Below are 17,883 nucleotides of genomic sequence, written 5' to 3'. Positions count from 1 at the left end.
CGTTCGTTAAGCTGCCATGACTTTCTTTGGGGAAATATTTAATTATTAAGTAAATCCCATAAGGTTTTTTATAGCAACACTCGACACATGGATATGTTCATATCTTGTTTGATATAGTTGAGTCAAGCTGTAGGCCATTTCAAATAGTTCAGAAGAATACAAGGGCATGGGGGTTAATAATTCTTCAGAAAAAATGCAGAACACATTTAAGTCACACATTGATTCTCAGTGTTAAAGGGGAACTTCTAAAATGCCAAATATAAATAATATAAATATTAGCTCAATAGTAACTCATAGCTCCTGAATGAGATGGCTCATACCTTATTAATTAATTAATTATCAAGTTAAACAAACTGTTGTTGTGTTTGGGTTCTCACCAGGGCTGTACATATTTTTTATGGAAGGAAAATAGAACAATTTAGCAGAACATTTCATTAGAATGAGTTTAGAATTAAAATGGAAGTGCCTGGGGATCCTGATAGCAAATTATTAAGACAGAGGCATCGCTCCAGGGACCTGCACTTTGAATAGAGCTCCAACGTTTCCAACTTCATTTCCCATACACAACCAAGCTCACACCCATGAGGGAGGATATTTAAGATCCAAATGAATGGATGTGGGCCAGAAACGGCGTTTAATAAAAGGAAAAGACCAGCTGATTAATGCACTGAAGAACAATAAAGCTGTAGAAGATCTGCAGGGAAATGTACAGTTTTATTTTATTTTTCTCATGACAGGGATTAAGTAGAAATATCCCTGCTACCTGTATTACCTTCTGGCAGGATTGCTCTCTGTCATAATCAGTTTGTAAGTCCTGTATCCGTTCACCGGCATAGCTGCTGGAGAGACAGACATCATCCTCAGCAATAACAGTAATAAAACACGGCAGATATACCATCTGCAGAGTTCAACTGATAGCAGTTTATAAAGACCTCTGCTGATACACTGAGGTCAGTGGGCAGGAAACTAATTTTCAAAACCCATTTTTAGGCAATTACACAAACAAATTAACAATAACATCTAAAATATATACTTAAAATATCATTATACCTGTGGTCATGGAGGAAGTTCAATAATTTCAGAGGTGATATCTGTCAGTTAATACAAGGACAGTTCGATTGCTGATAGCCAATGCATCTATCTACCCTCAGTCATCTGAGCAAAAACTATATGAGCAACAACTGCCACTGCGTGATGGTTTTTTGTTTTACTTTTTCACCCCACAACATAACACCGCACCATATGAGGCGAATTGGGGCGTTTAGAGAGAGTAAACGTCACTGTATGTAATTAAGTAGGATTTCACCCTCAGGAAAGCTCTCAGTTGACAAATTACACAAGTGACAGTGAGAGTCACTGTCACTTTCATCAAATGAGCAAATATGGGCTTAAAAGAACATGGTTTACAGTCAATATCAAGTTGTTTCTCAAAATTGTTATCAGCGTTTGTCAGGCAATTCTTCTGAAGTAGCTTAGTTTTTACTTTAACTTTTCCTCCCAACAAGAATAGTTTCAAAGTTGCTGCACAGAAACAAAAGGCCTAAACTGGAATATAGATTTTATGAATAAACTAAATGTCTTCAGTTATCTGTAATTGATCACGATATGAACAGAAGGGGTCAATTAGTGGAATTTGTGGCCCGGTTTATCTCTTACACTAATGGTGCAATATGTGGCATGGAAAATCAATATGATGCCATCGCTTATCGGTGGTAGTTCTCCATATTTAAATATTCAAAATCAGACTATAAGGTCTTGAATCACTAGATTAATGAGACAGACAAAGGTAAACTCTTTCCATCCTTCCAGATCTGTGGTGAATCGCTTTGGTTTGATTTAAACCTCACTTCTTCTGCAACACAATTTAACCTCATTGAGAAACACAAAATTGTGCAACTGGAATTTCCAGCTTCATCTTATAAAGATTTAACTGATGTCAGATATTTCAAAAGGAAAGAAAATAACATCCTCGGAATCGTTAATCAAACAGACGTATTTTGCTGGACTCAGACCGGTGGAGGGCAGCTGCTATGTCACACCAGCTGCTGGACTAATTCTCCAGAATGAAATACGCCGTAGAGGACAGCCATTTACAGAACTGGTATCAGAGCTATATTTCAAGGGCTGGCCGTAGCCTCTGCCCAATAAAGTGTGTGTGATGTATTTTAGGGCCAGTGTATGTCCTGCTCCGGTCTAGGTCGACATGATGGCTGATAGAAGACTCCTCTGGTCTGATACTGGCACTCTGTAGGAAGGGAGCAGAGGAAAGAAGCTGTATTACAGAAGAAGATAGAGATTTGGTCAATTTGACCAAACAGTAAATATTCAGATTAGAAAAATACCTACATTTAGGAAAAACAATAGCCAGGATGAGGTTCAATCACTGTCTATTCTCACAATGTTATTTTATTATAAGTGCTAATTTCTTTCAAGAAGATTTTGAAATAAAATTGAGCAATTTCGTAAATGATTTAGATTGCTGGTACACATGTGGAAACATAATTAAACTTGCATGTGGTTCTTTTGGGTAAATCAGCGCTGAATACATCCTGCAGCATCGACATCTGTCTAATGTCAAAATATTAGCTGTGAAGCTACCGTCAACAAAATACCAAGATTCTTTACTTTTGCATGGTCAATGATTAGATGCAATAAGCGTTACGGTGTTAGTTAAAGTGTTAGTTATAGTGTTGGTTAAATTGTTAGTTATAGTGTAAGTTAACCCTTGTGTTGCCTTAGGGTCATTTTGAAGGCAGTACATCCAGATTCAATGTTTCACCCTCCTGTTACCTTTATATTTACTAACATATTTTACCCTTTGGGTTCAATTTGACGCCAGCAATTAAAACCTCCAGAAAATTATTAGAATTAATATTGTTTTCCAAGTTTAAGTGTGAGGCACTTTATGTTTGTTTGTTGACTACCGAAAGAACACCGACATTAAACATTGAATGGGGTCAAATTAATCCTAAGGCGGGGGGAGGGTGTAATATTGATTCGGGTCAAAATGACCCTAAGGCAACACAAGGGTTAAAGTGTTAATTATAGTGTTAGTTATAGTGTTAGTTCTAGTGTTAGTTAAAGTGTTAGTTATAGTGTTAGTTAAAGTGTTAGTTATAGTGTTCGTTAAAGTGTTAGTTAAAGTGTTAGTAATAGTGTTAGTTAAAGTGTTAGTTAAAGTATTGGTTAAAGTGTTAGTTATAGTGTTAGTTATAGTGTTAGTTAAAGTGTTAGTTATAGTGTTAGTTAAAGTGTTAGTTATAGTGTTCGTTAAAGTGTTAGTTAAAGTGTTAGTAATAGTGTTAGTTAAAGTGTTAGTTAAAGTATTGGTTAAAGTGTTAGTTATAGTGTTAGTTATAGTGTTAGTTAAAGTGTTAGTAATAGTGTTAGTTAAAGTGTTAGTAAAAGTGTTAGTTAGTGTTAGTTAAAGTGTTAGTTAAAGTATTGGTTAAAGTGTTAGTTATAGTGTTAGTTATAGTGTTAGTTAAAGTGTTAGTTAAAGTGTTAGTAAAAGTGTTAGTTAGTGTTAGTTAAAGTGTTTGTTAAAGTATTGATTAAAGTGTTAGTTATAGTGTTAGTTAAAGTGTTAGTTATAGTGTTAGTTATAGTGTTAGTTAAAGTGTTAATTATAGTGTTCGTTAAAGTGTTAGTTATAGTGTTAATTATAGTGTTAGTTAAAGTGTTAGTTATAGTGTTAGTTAAAGTGTTAATTATAGTGTTAGTTATAGTGTTAATTATAGTGTTAGTTATCGTGTTAATTATAGTGTTAATTATAGTGTTAATTATAGTGTTAGTTAAAGTGTTAATTAAAGTGTTAGTTAAAGTGTTAGTTATCGTGTTAATTATAGTGTGAGTTAAAGTGTTAGTTATAGTGTAAGTTAAACTGTTAATTATAGTGTGAGTTAAAGTGTTAGTTATAGTGTTAATTATAGTGTTAGTTAAAGTGTTAGTTATAGTGTTAATTATAGTGTTAATTATAGTGTTAGTTAAAGTGTTAGTTATAGTGTTAGTTAAAGTGTTAGTTAAAGTGTTATTTATAGTGTTAGTTAAAGTGTTATTTATAGTGTTAGTTAAAGTGTTAGTTTGTGTTATTTATAGTGTTAGTTAAAGTGTTAGTTCTATTGTTAGTTAAAGTGTTAGTAAAAGTGTTTGTTAAAGTGTTAGTTATAGTGTTAGTTAAAGTGTTAGTTATAGTGTTTGTTAAAGTGTTAGTTAAAGTGTTAGTTATAGTGGTAGTTAAAGTGTTAGTTATAGTGTTAGTTAAAGTGTTGGTTAAAGTGTTCGTTATAGTGTTAGTTAAAGTGTTAGTTATAGTGGTAGTTAAAGTGTTAGTTATAGTGTTAGTTAAAGTGTTAGTTATAGTGTTAGTTAAAGTGTTGGTTAAAGTGTTAGTTATAGTGTTAGTTAAAGTGATAGTTATAGTGTTCGTTAAAGTGTTAGTTATAGTGTTAGTTAAAGTGTTCGTTAAAGTGTTAGTTATAGTGTTAGTTAAAGTGTTGGTTAAAGTGTTAGTTATAGTGTTAGTTAAAGTGATAGTTATAGTATTCAGATGTTAGAAAGGTCAATTGTGTGCTGAATGTTTTGTAGACTTTTTAAATAGTATGTCTTGCTTTAATCTTGTGTTTAAATTCATTTTTTTAAATGGCAAATTGTATGTCCTTTTGACAGCAACATTCACAAAGCTTTCAATTATTTCGAAGTCAATCTTGGCTCACCTGCATCAGCACTTAGACTTACGTGTAGTCTGTTGCTCTCAGAAATACATTTTAAATCAATATGACGATCAACACCTCCAATATATATTTCGACATCAGGAAATTCAAAATATATATATATATATATAACTGAGGTGTCTAATATTATTCACACTTTGAACACATGGCCTGTGTACTCATTACACTGAGTGTGAAGGAACACTAATGAGCACCTATCGAGCCAGAGGCTTCAGCTCTGATCGCAGGCCAGATGGACTGAAGAAAGCTTTCTTTCCTAAAGACACCTTTCACCTGGATGCATCTCACGACCATGCCAACATTGTAGCACAACTGCAATGTCTGATCTGTACACCGTGGCGAAGAAAAGTATTTATCTCAATGCATCTTAAAATATGGATTGTTTATTGGTTTTTCGCAGCACTTCTTCCTGCACGATGCAAAGCCGATGGCGTTCATAGGGAAATGTAAATGTACATCAGACACTTTGGGGAGCCATGCATGTCAAAATGCAGCTAAAAACATAAAAAAAATATCCAGCTGTTTAGCACTTCTAAGTCTTAATCCATCACCTCGATAACAAGGTGATTTGTAAACATTTCATCACATTTATCTGGCAGAAAACGTATTCTCTGATAGGACACCAACAGGCATGTGAATTAAATAGTTCTTGAAAAGCATTAGCGGAAAACAGTGTCTTGAGGTTGATTATCTCAGTGACTAATGCCTTGTCACTCTGTGGCATGAGAGGGCCCAGCGAGAACCCCTGGTAATGGAGCCTGAGCAGGTGCTGAAAGCCCACTGACATCAGGGGGGAGCGCACTGACAAGAAATTCTGATGAATTTCAATTACTGATCTATTAAAGCTAATGAGGTAAATGAGCAGCCAGAATGCATTTGCAAGAAAGCTTGAGACAAGGCCTAGGCGGCTTGACATTATTTTTTGCACGTGCAGCCACAGGAGACGATGCGTTTGTGCCATTGTTGGAACTAGCTCTGCGTTAGCCGGCTCAGTGGGAACCGAGAGTGCTGGAGTCAAATAACAGGTGTCGTCAAATGGTTTTGTTGTCCCCCTCACAGGCATACTGTGTTCATGTTAAACTTTGATAGAAGTTAGTGTTCTCACTCTTGGCTGCAATGTCATGAATGTAAAGACAGTGTGCCATCTACTGGAGTTGCTTCAATAGAGCAGATATCGAGGATCAGCTGTATTCTCAAGCATGTAGCACCATCTGCTGGCTTTCAGGTGAACAGCATGTGAAACCTCATGAAAAAAAAGTTATTTTCATGACATAGCTCTCTCTAAGGACATTGGACATCTATCGTACAAGCATGACATAACATATATTTATGTTTTTAAACAGCAGGACGCTTTTTCTAAATGTGTTGTTAGATAAAAATGAAACTGCAAATTGGTGTATGTAAACGCAGTTGTCTTGTCAGGGCTGCACTCTAGGTAGCAATTAGCCACAGTTTGGAGCTCTAATGTGAAAAAGACAACAACTGGGTGTTATTATTATAATGTTTTGGCCCAATTTAACACAAATTACACCATTTTAAATATTTGCTCAAATCTATAAAAGCAAGAAAAACACAGCATAATACCCAGTTCACAATTCCAATGGATGACATCTTTTAAATTAGAGTGAATTTACTTTGTTTATAGAAATGTTCAATCCATCTATGTAAACAAGGTGTCAACATATCTGTCATTGTTCATGCTTATCCTTGAATTAAACGTATTTATCAGAAAGTTATTCGAAGCTTCTCTTTATTGTAGGGCTACAAAAATACAATATTAATATGTTAATGTAATATAAAGTTTAATTTTGTTCAATATAACGTAATATAAATTGAACAAAATTAAACTTTCAACTCTTTAATGTCCTTCATCGGTGTAGAGAATGAGATTTCAGAGACATTCATTGAGTTTTACCACTTACGAAATAAGACTTTATTTTTTTATAAAGTTGGTTTACATACAGACACAACATGTTGTAAAAATTGGCTAAAATGACTGACAACTACTGCAAATTGTAAACTCAATCCTCGCAACAGGCACACATGCTGCACTCTTGATCCAATAGCAGGGTCAAGTGAATGCAAGAAGAGAAATCAGAATGCATGAACCAATTTCCATAAGACACGTCAAGCATGAACAAGTATGCAGCTCAAGTTACTGTTGAAGAACACCTTGCCATCTTTTTCAACGCTGCACTTGTTTCTGAGAAGGTCGAGAATTCCTGCTCTGATCTCTGGGGTGAAGGACTGGTAGAAGTGGTTTTTCGCTGTCAGGAAATCCAGGAGGCGCCCTCCGGTCTGGCTGCTTGGGTCGAAGCAGTCTGTGATGTCGAAGGTGTTGGGAATGCTGTGCTCCTCATACTTCAGACCCTGGCTCTTCAGGTAGGCAACGACCTCGGCCGATGAGCGGTACTCTGTGATGGCATCAACGGCGAGCACCTTCTTGTAAGTCTTCCACAGGATGTCCCAACCAGAGTGAGCTGGATAGTATAAGATGAAACAATTCATTACACACTGACGCTACTTTGTTAGTCATGAGCGGCTACTTGTCGTCTGAGGATATTGAATAACAGTCAAGAGGACCGGTGACCTCGACACAAAAATCCAAGAGCACACTGCTCTTCAAGCACAGAATGAAATGAGGGAGTATTGTGTTGGGTAAATAAAGTAAGGTTGCAAATTGATACATGTTTTGCTCTTCAGTAAAGATTAAGAAACAGGTTAGGATGAAGGAGGGTGGGAGGCGGTCTGGAAGACGTAGTTCTGCTGACCTGATTCAACGATGACCATCAGCCTGCCGTTGTTCTTCAGGAGGCTGCGGTAGAATGTGATGGTATCGGCGAGGTTATCCACATAGTAGATCATCTGTTGAGGAGGGAGTTGTGAGCAACCTTTCATTTGATGTTCTGCATGATGCTTGAAGCCTTTTTAAACACCGCGGTTACGTCAGAGACTCGGTGGAAACGGCATTATGGGAATATTTATAACATTTATTGTTATGCACGTCTGCTGATTTGGGCCCCACTGAGTTCTAGCATCAGCAGTGGATTTAAGGGAAGCAACAAATGTATCATGGTATCCACAGAGTGAGACATATACGTCATTACATTATTTTTAAACGGAAGGTGAAAAAAGAGAGGTCACAATACCTGAACCATTTGTATGAAGTCAAATTTCTTCATATCTCCCTGAGCTTTGACTTGTTTCTCATAGTTCTCACTGCTCGTCAAATGCCAGGCAAATGGGATCTTCTGAAGGTTGGCGGTCTTTGCAACCAAAGCTAGAAGTTGTACATAAAGAAAAAATATAATGCAGACAATATAATTAAGAAACACAGTATATACAGTGTACGAGAATGTGAAATAACAAAGATTATGATCAGATGAAGATGACAAAGACACACATACAAATCTAAAATGTATAATACAAAATCACTCGACCTTTGAAGTTGTCTGTGAGCTGAGAGCTGCCCTCCACAATGTCAATAGTGATCGGGACAGCAGGGAATGTCGACTGCAGTAGAGTGAGTATCTGGGCATCCACCTCCCCTGGAAGAAACCAGCACATCTTGAGACTTTAAAAACCCATGGCCTCAGTGCAATGCTGCCTTATGGTGGAAAACGCATGCACCAACAGGTATTTTTTTGGAATATTGCAAACATTAATGAACTCTTTGAACCAATTTCAGATGGACCTGTCAAATAAACAGTATTAGGTGAAGAGTGTGTCCATGTTTGTGTGTGGGGGGTGGGGGGGGGGTGGTGTTTGTACTACAGACCTAGATAAGAGCAATGACTTTGATGTTGCCACTGTCCAAACATCCATGTAATCTTTGATCTTTTAGTGTAGCACAGTTCAGATTGCGAGAGCGTTGACCAAAGTCTCCTCCTACAACCCATAGGTATCCCGTCTCCTCGTCGCCAACTTATAATTAAAGGGCAAGTGACAATTTTGGACATCTTCTCAAATCTGTCAACTTTAAACGAATACCAGGACCCTTCTGCGCTTCCAATATAAGTGATGGGGCATATATTTAACAGACGTGTTACTTTAGAAAATGCATGTAAAATATGATAAGTAAATATGATGCTTTAATATTTTGTCTGAGTTTTCTCAATGTGCCCAAAAGCCTTAAATCCTGAACCATCAGAGACTCACTTAGTGTGTGAGGCTGCAGGGGCTTGAAATAGTGGAAATACCCATTGGACAGCACTTTTCTGCTATATTTCACATTTTCATGACAACGTTGTGAAATATTACGTACAAATGTGGGAATTTTTTGTCATTCTTTTTTTCTCCCCGATTTGAACATCAAACAGGCTTACCTCACGAGAAGAGAAGTATTTGTTAAATAATCAATAACTTGAATAAATTGAATATGCCAGACTGAACAGCTGAATGTGCCGTCATCTTTGTTTACGAAAGTCTGCCGAAATGCAGAGTTACGTAAAGGGTTCATTAAGGACTCAAAGAGTCTGTTAGAGAGCCCACTAAAACACTCAACGATCTGACAGGTGGACAACCCTGAACCCTCGTGGACTCTGCGGGAGCACGCCTTAAAGCCTGTGAGACTAAATATTGGGATTGGAACTCTTTCTGGGAGCTTTCCCTCTTTCAGGTTAAGGCTGTCTGCATGCCTTACAGGCTCAGTTTAGTTCATCTCAGCCTGATCACTCTGTTTGTTTCCTGGTTTATTGTTTTACGACCAGCTTTTTGTTATCAAAGCTTGCCTTTTGTTAATTTCACCAGCCTGCCTGATGTCTTTCACTTGGGTTCACCTTTGCACCTGAAACCATATCACAATGTTCATATGGGACAATTTGAATGGATAAACATTAAAGCCAACTCTGGGGTTGAAATTATAAACATTTCGATGGCATCATTATGATTACACTATTATTAGAGTGTATTTTACTCTGATCTTTAAATAGAGCTGCTTCTTTAAGAACATACATCTCATGATAATGCAACCCCTTGCACTCGTTGAGCTTTGCCGCACACCATCGTTTTTAACTGAGACAACAGGTGTCCATGCAACAGTTACCAGTTGCTGTATCTCGTCACATACCTCCACCACTTCCAACTCCAAGAACATCCAGGCTGCTTTTGTCTAATCCGATTCTGCAACATAGATGGACAAATAAAAGGATATAATTGTTACTTACAATTTAAAGAAAAAGTTTGAATGGCATAATAATTCATAAATGAATAAGTGTGTTACCTAACAGCACATAACAACTCAACTACACAGTATACAGGACTGTCTCAGAAAATTAGAATATTGTGATGAAGTTCTTTATTTTCTGTAATGCAATTAAAAAAACAAAAATGTCATGCATTCTGGATTCATTACAAATCAACTGAAATATTGCAAGCCTTTTATTCTTTTAATATTGCTGATTATGGCTTACAGCTTAAGAAAACTCAAATATCCTATCTCTAAATATTAGAATATCATGAAAAAGTATACTAGTAGGGTATTAAACAAATCACTTGAATTGACTAATTAACTCGAAACACCTGCAAGGGTTTCCTGAGCCTTGACAAACACTCAGCTGTTATAAATCTTTTTTTTTACTTGGTCTGAGGAAATATTAAAATTTTATGAGATAGGATTTTAGAGTTTTCTTAAGCTGTAAAAAATAATCAGCAATATTAAAAGAATAAAAGGCTTGCAATATTTCAGTTGATTTGTAATGAATCCAGAATGCATGACATTTTTGTTTTTTTAATTGCATTACAGAAAATAAAGAACTTTATCACAATATTCTAATTTTCTGAGACAGTCCTGTATGTGCTTCATTATGCAGTTGACTTCATTTTCCATTTTCGTAAACAAAAAAATAAATAATATAAAAACATTTAAAACAATAGTGTCTTAACCCTCAGGTCCAATACTAGTAGCGTTTCTATATACATGTAAACATAAATACATTTATTGTATAAAAGTATTATATTTATATTTTTAGAGCAAAAAGGTACCATTCTAATTTATCTTGTGATTTGTTACCGTTGCTTTACCGACAGTTTGCCACATGCAGGCAGTGGAAGAGCAGTGAAGATGATAGGTAATGGTCGGAGGGAGAATGTCCTGACAGACAAGCGCTTTCCTCTTGTACGTTACCTTTTGAACTCTCCTGGCAGGATGTTGTGAAGACATTGGAGGATGGCCTGGTGCTCGCCCGAGTGCTGGAGGTAGAACTGAAAGCTCTTCGCACAACTGCCATCATAACAAGTCGTCTTTGCTTCCTCGGCCATGACTGCAATGCGTTACACTACACGTATACACGATGTGCAGAGAGTAAGGACAGAGGAATCGATTGTTTCCTTGTGCATAGTTGCAGAGTTGCACGCCCCCTCTCACAGCCTGGCACGCCCCCTCCCACAGCCTGGCACGCCCCCTCTCACAGCCTGGCTCACATCAACTCACATGACCTCTCACGTACATCTTAGAAGATGGACTTTGTCTGCACACCAGCCGCCACCGTGCTGTCAGATTCCTATGTATTGGGTTTTCCAGAGGCTATTAACACATCAGCCTTATCGATAGTAGTTCACAAGCATCTTAGAGATTCTCAGAAATTATAGTCTCAAATGTTTCGATTTTCTGTTTTTCTATTTCACTCGGATCGTGGCTCAAACTCGGGCAGTGGTGCACCGGAACGCTTCGTGTAAAGTCCAATTCGTGACTTCCTGCCATATATTGCCGCTATAGATTGTGATTGAGGGCACATGAGAGTCTATACTCTACAGAAGATGGCAACATAATCTAATAATGGTCAATCTAGCATTATTATTAGACGTGTGTGGGCTGTTTCACTGCAGCAAGCACCAACACAGCACAGCAGTTGCATGTCATTTTAAAACACAATAAAGCATATCGGTATTGTCTTCACATGTCAGTCAATTCCTGTCCTGTGACCCTAGGTGCAAAGTCACATAATTGATGAATCGGTTCAAGAACCTTAGAAATTCTCAAAAATGACTTGTTAAATGTTTCGGAGAATCGAAGCGCCTCAAGGCAAGTGTATTGTTATGAATTAAACCATTTATTGTTTTGTATTTAATCATATGGTGGAGAGCGGGGTAATGTGAGACATCGGGTAATGTGAGACACCCCGTGTATCTAGGCAACGGAACACATTTATGGTCATGTGACCATTATGTTCTCAAGCCTCTCCTATTCCTCCCTTGTGTTGGAGAAGTGGGTGCTGGTGCTGTGGTAAGTATGTATTTTTTCTCACAATGTGCATGTAGAAGTACATTTTCTTGCTGTGAACATGATCAACTGTTGTGTCAAAATAAATTGATTCAGGTAGAACAACTTATATCATACATGTCGATGAACTTCCAACATCTAAAACCATGTGATTGATGCTAGCTGAAGAGTAGCCTGAATTGCTAAGAGATGTTGTTTTTTTCTAAAATAGTGGCTGAAAAGCCATCATGCCAAGAAACTACACCAGGAAGACAACCTGGGGCCAAACACCCCTCGCAGAGATGGAGATGGCAGCCGCTGAGGTCATGCAAGGAAAGAAGTCCTTAAGAAAAGCTGGAACGGATAGAAATATTGACAAGACAACCCTCAAAAGATTCATAAAGAAAAAAGAGAAAGGGGAAGTCAATTCAGTAGCCTGGGGGGCAGTAGCTGAGGCAAAGAGAATATTCACGGATGAAATGGAGGAGGAGCTTGCCAAACACTTGAAACAACTCGCTGACCAGTTCCATGGCCTTGATCCAGTTAAGTGCCGTGAACTGGCATTTGAATACGCAGAGAAAAACAATATCCCTGTCCCTGCCAATTGGACAGAGAAACAATGTGCAGGTAGGCTATGGTATGCAAGAGATCACATGATTATGCAGGTTAACAAAGCGAAATCTTATAATAATGATGTTTCGACTCTTTAGGAGTCGAGTGGTTTGGCAGCTTCCAAGCACGTCGCAATCTCTCTGTCCGAAGTCTGGAGGAAACATCACTGGGAAGAGCGACAGCCTTCAATACAGTGGAGGAAAATCAGTCCCAGACTGTTCTAGCTGGTTTTGATGATGGTCCCATGACTGTGGTGTAATCTAACTGGTTATATCTGTCATTTGAATGTTAATTAAAACATTTCGAATTATATTATGTTGTATATGATTTTGTTCGGAGTTACTTTCAAGTGTTTAAATAAATGTGCTTAATTGACCAATCTCCATGATTCTTTTACTAATCCGATATTAGTTTTGGAATGTGTGGTTGTCAATCTAGCTGTCAGGATTTTAACTATTACAACATGTGTTGTTATGGTAGTTTTAAAGTGGAAAAAGTAAGTGGTTCACTTTACACCCTTGATTTCTCAGGTCTGTCTCACTTTACCCCTAAGCTGGGGTAAAGTAAGACACAAGACCACTTTTTTTTTAAAACAATCATATTTTCACTGCCCTTTGTCCAAAAGACCTTCTGATAATGTCCATTGCTAAGAAACATCCTGAATTAATGGGAAATGTGTACATTTGACTGATATATCATTTTTACTTGCCTAGAGGGGAGCAAATGTAAAACGTGTCTCACATTACCCCGCTCCCTCTATTGTATTGTATTGCTTGCTGAGGCATTGCATTTATAACGTTAAAACACAAATTTGTAGGGATTTCCAGGGACTATACAGAAAATACCTCATGAGCCAACTTTGGCACACTAACATTAAGGTAGAATCTGAAATCTTGATTAATGTGCACTATTTCTGGTAAGTCATCAGATAAGTAAAACAAACTGGGTAAAAAGTAAACAGATAAAAGATCATTTAAAAAAAGTGCACAGCTCTGGCTGTTAAATCACCTTCCAAGAGGTTGAATATGGTAATCAATGCTGCATTTTACACCTGATAAATGCATTGGAGGCCTTGGATAATAGTCAGGTTTGGTAACAGCATTAACTTCTTTGAAATCTGTGCAAAATCTATACGGCCCGTCAACCTTATCTGCCAACAGACATGGAGAGGTAGAGTATGCTGCTTCTGCAATCTCATGTTTTAACGTGTACTCTGCCTCATCTGCCATGCACCTGCTCACTTTACCTTGGTCAGCTGGAAGGAACCTAGTGAAGCAGGTTGAGCATCCCCCACATGTGTGTCGAGCTCACTCAGGTTGAAACACGATAATGTATCTAAAAAGAAGGACAAGTGAGACTTTTGCAATTTCACCAGACCTGCCCGCTGAGTGTCTGACACATTACCCAACTGACCGTTGAGGCGGTTCATGCACTCAGAATGATTGTGTCTCCTTGTAAGAACCGGCTGAGGTGGAATAACAAAGTATTCTGAAGGAGAGACAATAGCTACTGATTTTACAGATTCAATTTTAAGATCTGTGGAAGGGAAGTCACATTTTACCTCAGAGGTGGAGGGCTTTTTATAAGTTTACATGACATCACTGTGCTCACGTCCCTCTCTCGAGTGTGTAAACTGAATGTCTTTCTGACATATTGCTTTTAACTGTGTAAGGCCCACGAGACTTCGCCTAGAAAGGGGGAACCTTCACACATACACTGGAGTCAGAGGATCGTTGGTAAGTGTGAGGCTACTGAAAACACCACTGGCAGCAGAACAAAGGGCAGACAATGTTCTCTGGCCCTTGACTGTGAAAACAAAATGCAATATTAGAGTTTCATGACTTGCAGGCCACCATATCAGTATACACTTCAGTTTATGGTGTCTGCGAGGTTATCCACATGGTAAATCATCTGTAAAGGGGGGGGGGGGGGGAACCTCTATTAACCTTTTGGATTATAGCTTGCGTCCATGAAAGCCCAGAGCAATGTGTAGGTATCTGTAGACACTTCAGATGATACAAATATGATTATTTTTAGCTATAATCTTTACAGACTTTTTGGAAGAAAGTTCCAAGCAGCAGCTGATAACTTTAACATGGTGAGAACATGTACAGAAAGGTCGTCAAAAATATCGCATGAACAGTCTTTGCAGACACACATGGCATCTCTACTCTACTAAGCTCTAGTTTTTAAATTTTATATACAAATATCTATTTAATTGCTCCCCACCGTATTCCAGCAGTGGCAGACGATTTAGGGGAAGCTAAATATATCTCATTGCTGACACAAAGTGAGACACTTCTCATGACATCATTAAAAAAATTAAAGGTCAATGTGTTTGAAGTCACATTTCATCACGCTTCCTTTAGCTTTGACTTACCTTTCATAGCTATCTGCTCATAAAATGCTACAATACATTTAAAAAAGCTAGAAAAGAATAGACCAGGGAACGTTGTGTTTGTATGAATGTTATATATATATATATATATATAAATATATATATATCTATTCTTACCGAACAAATAATTTTGCCATTGCAAATTATGACTTATTTCAATGATCACAATATGAAATATCATACTGTTCACTACGTATGTTACAGGAACCAAAATATTAGCAACCACACCGTCCAACCACTTCTCTCCTCCTCGGTAGTTTATGGCAAGCGCTGCCTGACTCTTTCAGGCAATCCCCTTAAGGCTGAATGGTAAGCTGAAGTTTAAATGTGTTTAACTCAATCAACTGAATGAATGACTCAAATTCGCCTGAAGCAAATTGAGGTCCGATGTCTGTCACTACCTCTTTAGGCAATCCGTATGACGCAAATAGGTTTCTCTAAACCTCAATACTGGTCTGTGGTGGTCTGCATATGAATTACCTCAGGCCAGTGAACACATTCATCCATAACAACACATCTGCTGATGATCCTCGGCAAATTCAAGGTGCTGTGGCAGGCATGCTACGCTGCTGCTTGGACATATTGTACAGATTTATCTCACTTTTAATATCCTCACCTAGTGACAAAAATAAACCTCTGGAGCGGGCCTTCATTTTCTCCTTGCCACAGTGGCTTTCATGCAACCCTTACAACAACGTAGCATTGGGATGACAACCCTGAAACCCCATTGAACACAATCATCTTTTATTGTGGCTTCCATATTAAAGAACCATCTCTCGGAAACACTTTGGCAATCCTGACAAAACCGACTGTTGCACTTTTTCCAGCCTCTAGCTAGTGCCAAATGTATGCAGAGTATCTGGATACACCTCTCACCTTTGTAACTTTGTTATACAAGGACACGATGGCTCATAGAAATGACTCTAGTACCCTATATTCCTGACCCTACTACTATTATATATCCAAGCGGACACAAGTGTAAGCCTTCTACAGGTCCACAAAACACATGTTGATTGGATGGGCAAACTCTCATGATCGCTCCAACAACTCTTCAAGGGTAAAGAGCTGGTCCAACATTCCACAGCCAGGACTGAATCCACATGACTCTTCCTCGGTCTCGAGGACAGGAGCCTCAGCCAGACGTTACAAAATTCCCTCCCACTAAAGTTCTGGGTTCATGAGGTCTGGACAAAAGCCTCCGACTTCATCAGATCCAACTCACCTGCAAGTGGTGACCAGTTCACAGCTCTGCTTTTCTCTTCAGTGGCCAAGACAAATGGCAGCAGATCTGATGAGACTAATTTGTATTGTATATATTAATAGATTTATTGATGTACACTACCGTTCAAAAGTTTGGGGTCATTAGAAATGTCTTTATTTTTCAAAGAAAAGCACTGTTTTTTCAATAAAGATAACATTAATCAAAAATACACACTATACATTGTTAATGTGGTAAATTACGATTCTAGGTGGAAACGTCTGGTTTCTAATGAAATATCTCCATCGGTGTATAGAGGCCCATTTCCATCAACTATCACTCCAGTGTTCTAATGGTACATTGTGTTTGCTAATCGCCTTAGAAGACTAATATCTGATTAGAAAACCCTTGTGCAATTATGCTAGCACAGCTGAAAACAGTTATGCTGGTGAGATAAGCTATACAACTGGCCTTCCTTTGAGCTTGAAGTTTGAAGATCAAAATTAATACTTCAAATATTAATCATTATTTCTTACCTTGTCAATGTTTTGACTATATTTTCTATTCAATTTTCAATTCATTTGATAAATAAAAGTGAGTTTTCATGGAAGACACAAAATTGTCTGGATGACCCCAAACTTTTGAACGGTAGTGTATGTGTATTTCTTGTATGCATCAGGAATAATTTGACTTATTAATTGGTTGTATTCATGATAAATCGATCACGTCATGACTCCAGTGGCTCCACATGTTAATGCTACCGGCTTTTCTCATTCATACTTCAAACCCAGGGACCCAGGGAGCTGCACCAGAATTCTTTCTTTTTACCAATCTAGATGGAGGTACAGTGGTCTACCGCTTTTCCTAAGAAAGGGGAAAATGACTGTGCTGCAGTCAAGAGCAATTAAGCATACAGCCTGAACCGCACCTACAGTTAATACCACTTTAATGCATATACATCTGTCTGGGTGCTCGAGTTTGATCTCTGTGTTATGTAATTATTTCAGTTCAAAGACTGGAAAATATGTTTCCAGTTCAAAATGTACCTGTTTTTGTTTCCATGTAGCGTTTAACATATTTGTTCATGTTCAGTTTAATTTAAGTTTGTATTGCAGATTTGCATGCAATTTCAGGGAGAAGAGTCAATGTGATCTACATTTATATTTAATTTGTCTTTGATCCGCCGAGCCTTGTAATTTAAAAGCCAGTTACTGATAATTCCCTCAAGATGGGGCTAACACTTCATACATCGGTGATGTGCCTGAAGACACATCGTGAGGCCAGCATTGTGCCTGTTTCTGACTAACCCGATACATTGCACGAGTCAATATGCTAATCTTGTTTCTCAGGGTATGATTACTTAAAGTTATGATCACAGATAGCAGGAAAAATGCACTTGTCAGGTTGGTTGATATGCTTAATTTTGCATCTAAACCGCATTAGAGTTGAAATTAATGAAAAATAGGCCAAAAGGTAATTGACATGGAAAGAAATATTGATGCAAATATCAATAACATGAACACCATTGTGTGGTTCGTGAAACTGCTTTATCTTCCAGTTAATTTGTCCAGGACAGTTTGCCACCATATTTGCATGACATGATACTGGGAAAAAAATTGTAATTTGTGTCCATTTTATTTCTGTGTATTTACTTAAAAAGTTTAACAATGAAAAATATGGGAGACATGTAAAACACGCAAAAGAGAAAATCCAGCATAAACGGGTTGTGGTTTACTATTTGTCA

At 37.7% G+C, this 17,883-nt stretch overlaps 1 protein-coding gene and 1 long non-coding RNA gene across 2 annotated transcripts; one reads left to right on the top strand and one right to left on the bottom strand.

Annotated features, from left to right (window-relative positions):
* Nucleotides 1-6,637: 6,637 nt before the first annotated feature.
* Nucleotides 6,638-11,020, bottom strand: LOC130206692 (histamine N-methyltransferase-like). Its single transcript, XM_056434775.1, has 6 exons — nt 10,858-11,020; nt 9,802-9,854; nt 8,174-8,281; nt 7,883-8,013; nt 7,505-7,598; nt 6,638-7,213 (listed from the first exon to the last, which is right to left on the bottom strand). The coding sequence occupies exons 1-6, from the start codon at nt 10,989-10,991 to the stop codon at nt 6,861-6,863; spliced, it is 873 nt and encodes a 290-aa protein (XP_056290750.1). The 5' UTR covers nt 10,992-11,020; the 3' UTR covers nt 6,638-6,860.
* Nucleotides 11,021-12,439: 1,419 nt separating this feature from the next.
* Nucleotides 12,440-12,855, top strand: LOC130206726 (uncharacterized). The gene is made up of 2 exons (XR_008834162.1): nt 12,440-12,558; nt 12,642-12,855. It is a non-coding gene; the product is annotated as an uncharacterized LOC130206726 (long non-coding RNA).
* The last annotated feature ends 5,028 nt before the right edge of the window (nt 12,856-17,883 follow it).

This window comes from Pseudoliparis swirei, chromosome 2 (genome assembly GCF_029220125.1).
Source record: "Pseudoliparis swirei isolate HS2019 ecotype Mariana Trench chromosome 2, NWPU_hadal_v1, whole genome shotgun sequence".
NCBI lineage: Eukaryota > Metazoa > Chordata > Actinopteri > Perciformes > Liparidae > Pseudoliparis > Pseudoliparis swirei.
Note: the sequence above shows the minus strand (reverse complement) of the source record. Positions and strands in the feature narration are given on the sequence as shown.

Bases quoted from the DNA above. Each gene is read 5' to 3' on its own strand.
- LOC130206692 (XM_056434775.1), bottom strand. From the start codon at position 10,991: ATGGCCGAGGAAGCAAAGACGACTTGTTATGATGGCAGTTGTGCGAAG. The intron at 9,855-10,857 runs GTAACGTACAAG...TCTATGTTGCAG, and splicing joins CTGCCAGGAGAGTTCAAAAG to AATCGGATTAGACAAAAGCA. The intron at 8,282-9,801 runs GTATGTGACGAG...GGTTTCTTCCAG, and splicing joins TGGAGTTGGAAGTGGTGGAG to GGGAGGTGGATGCCCAGATA.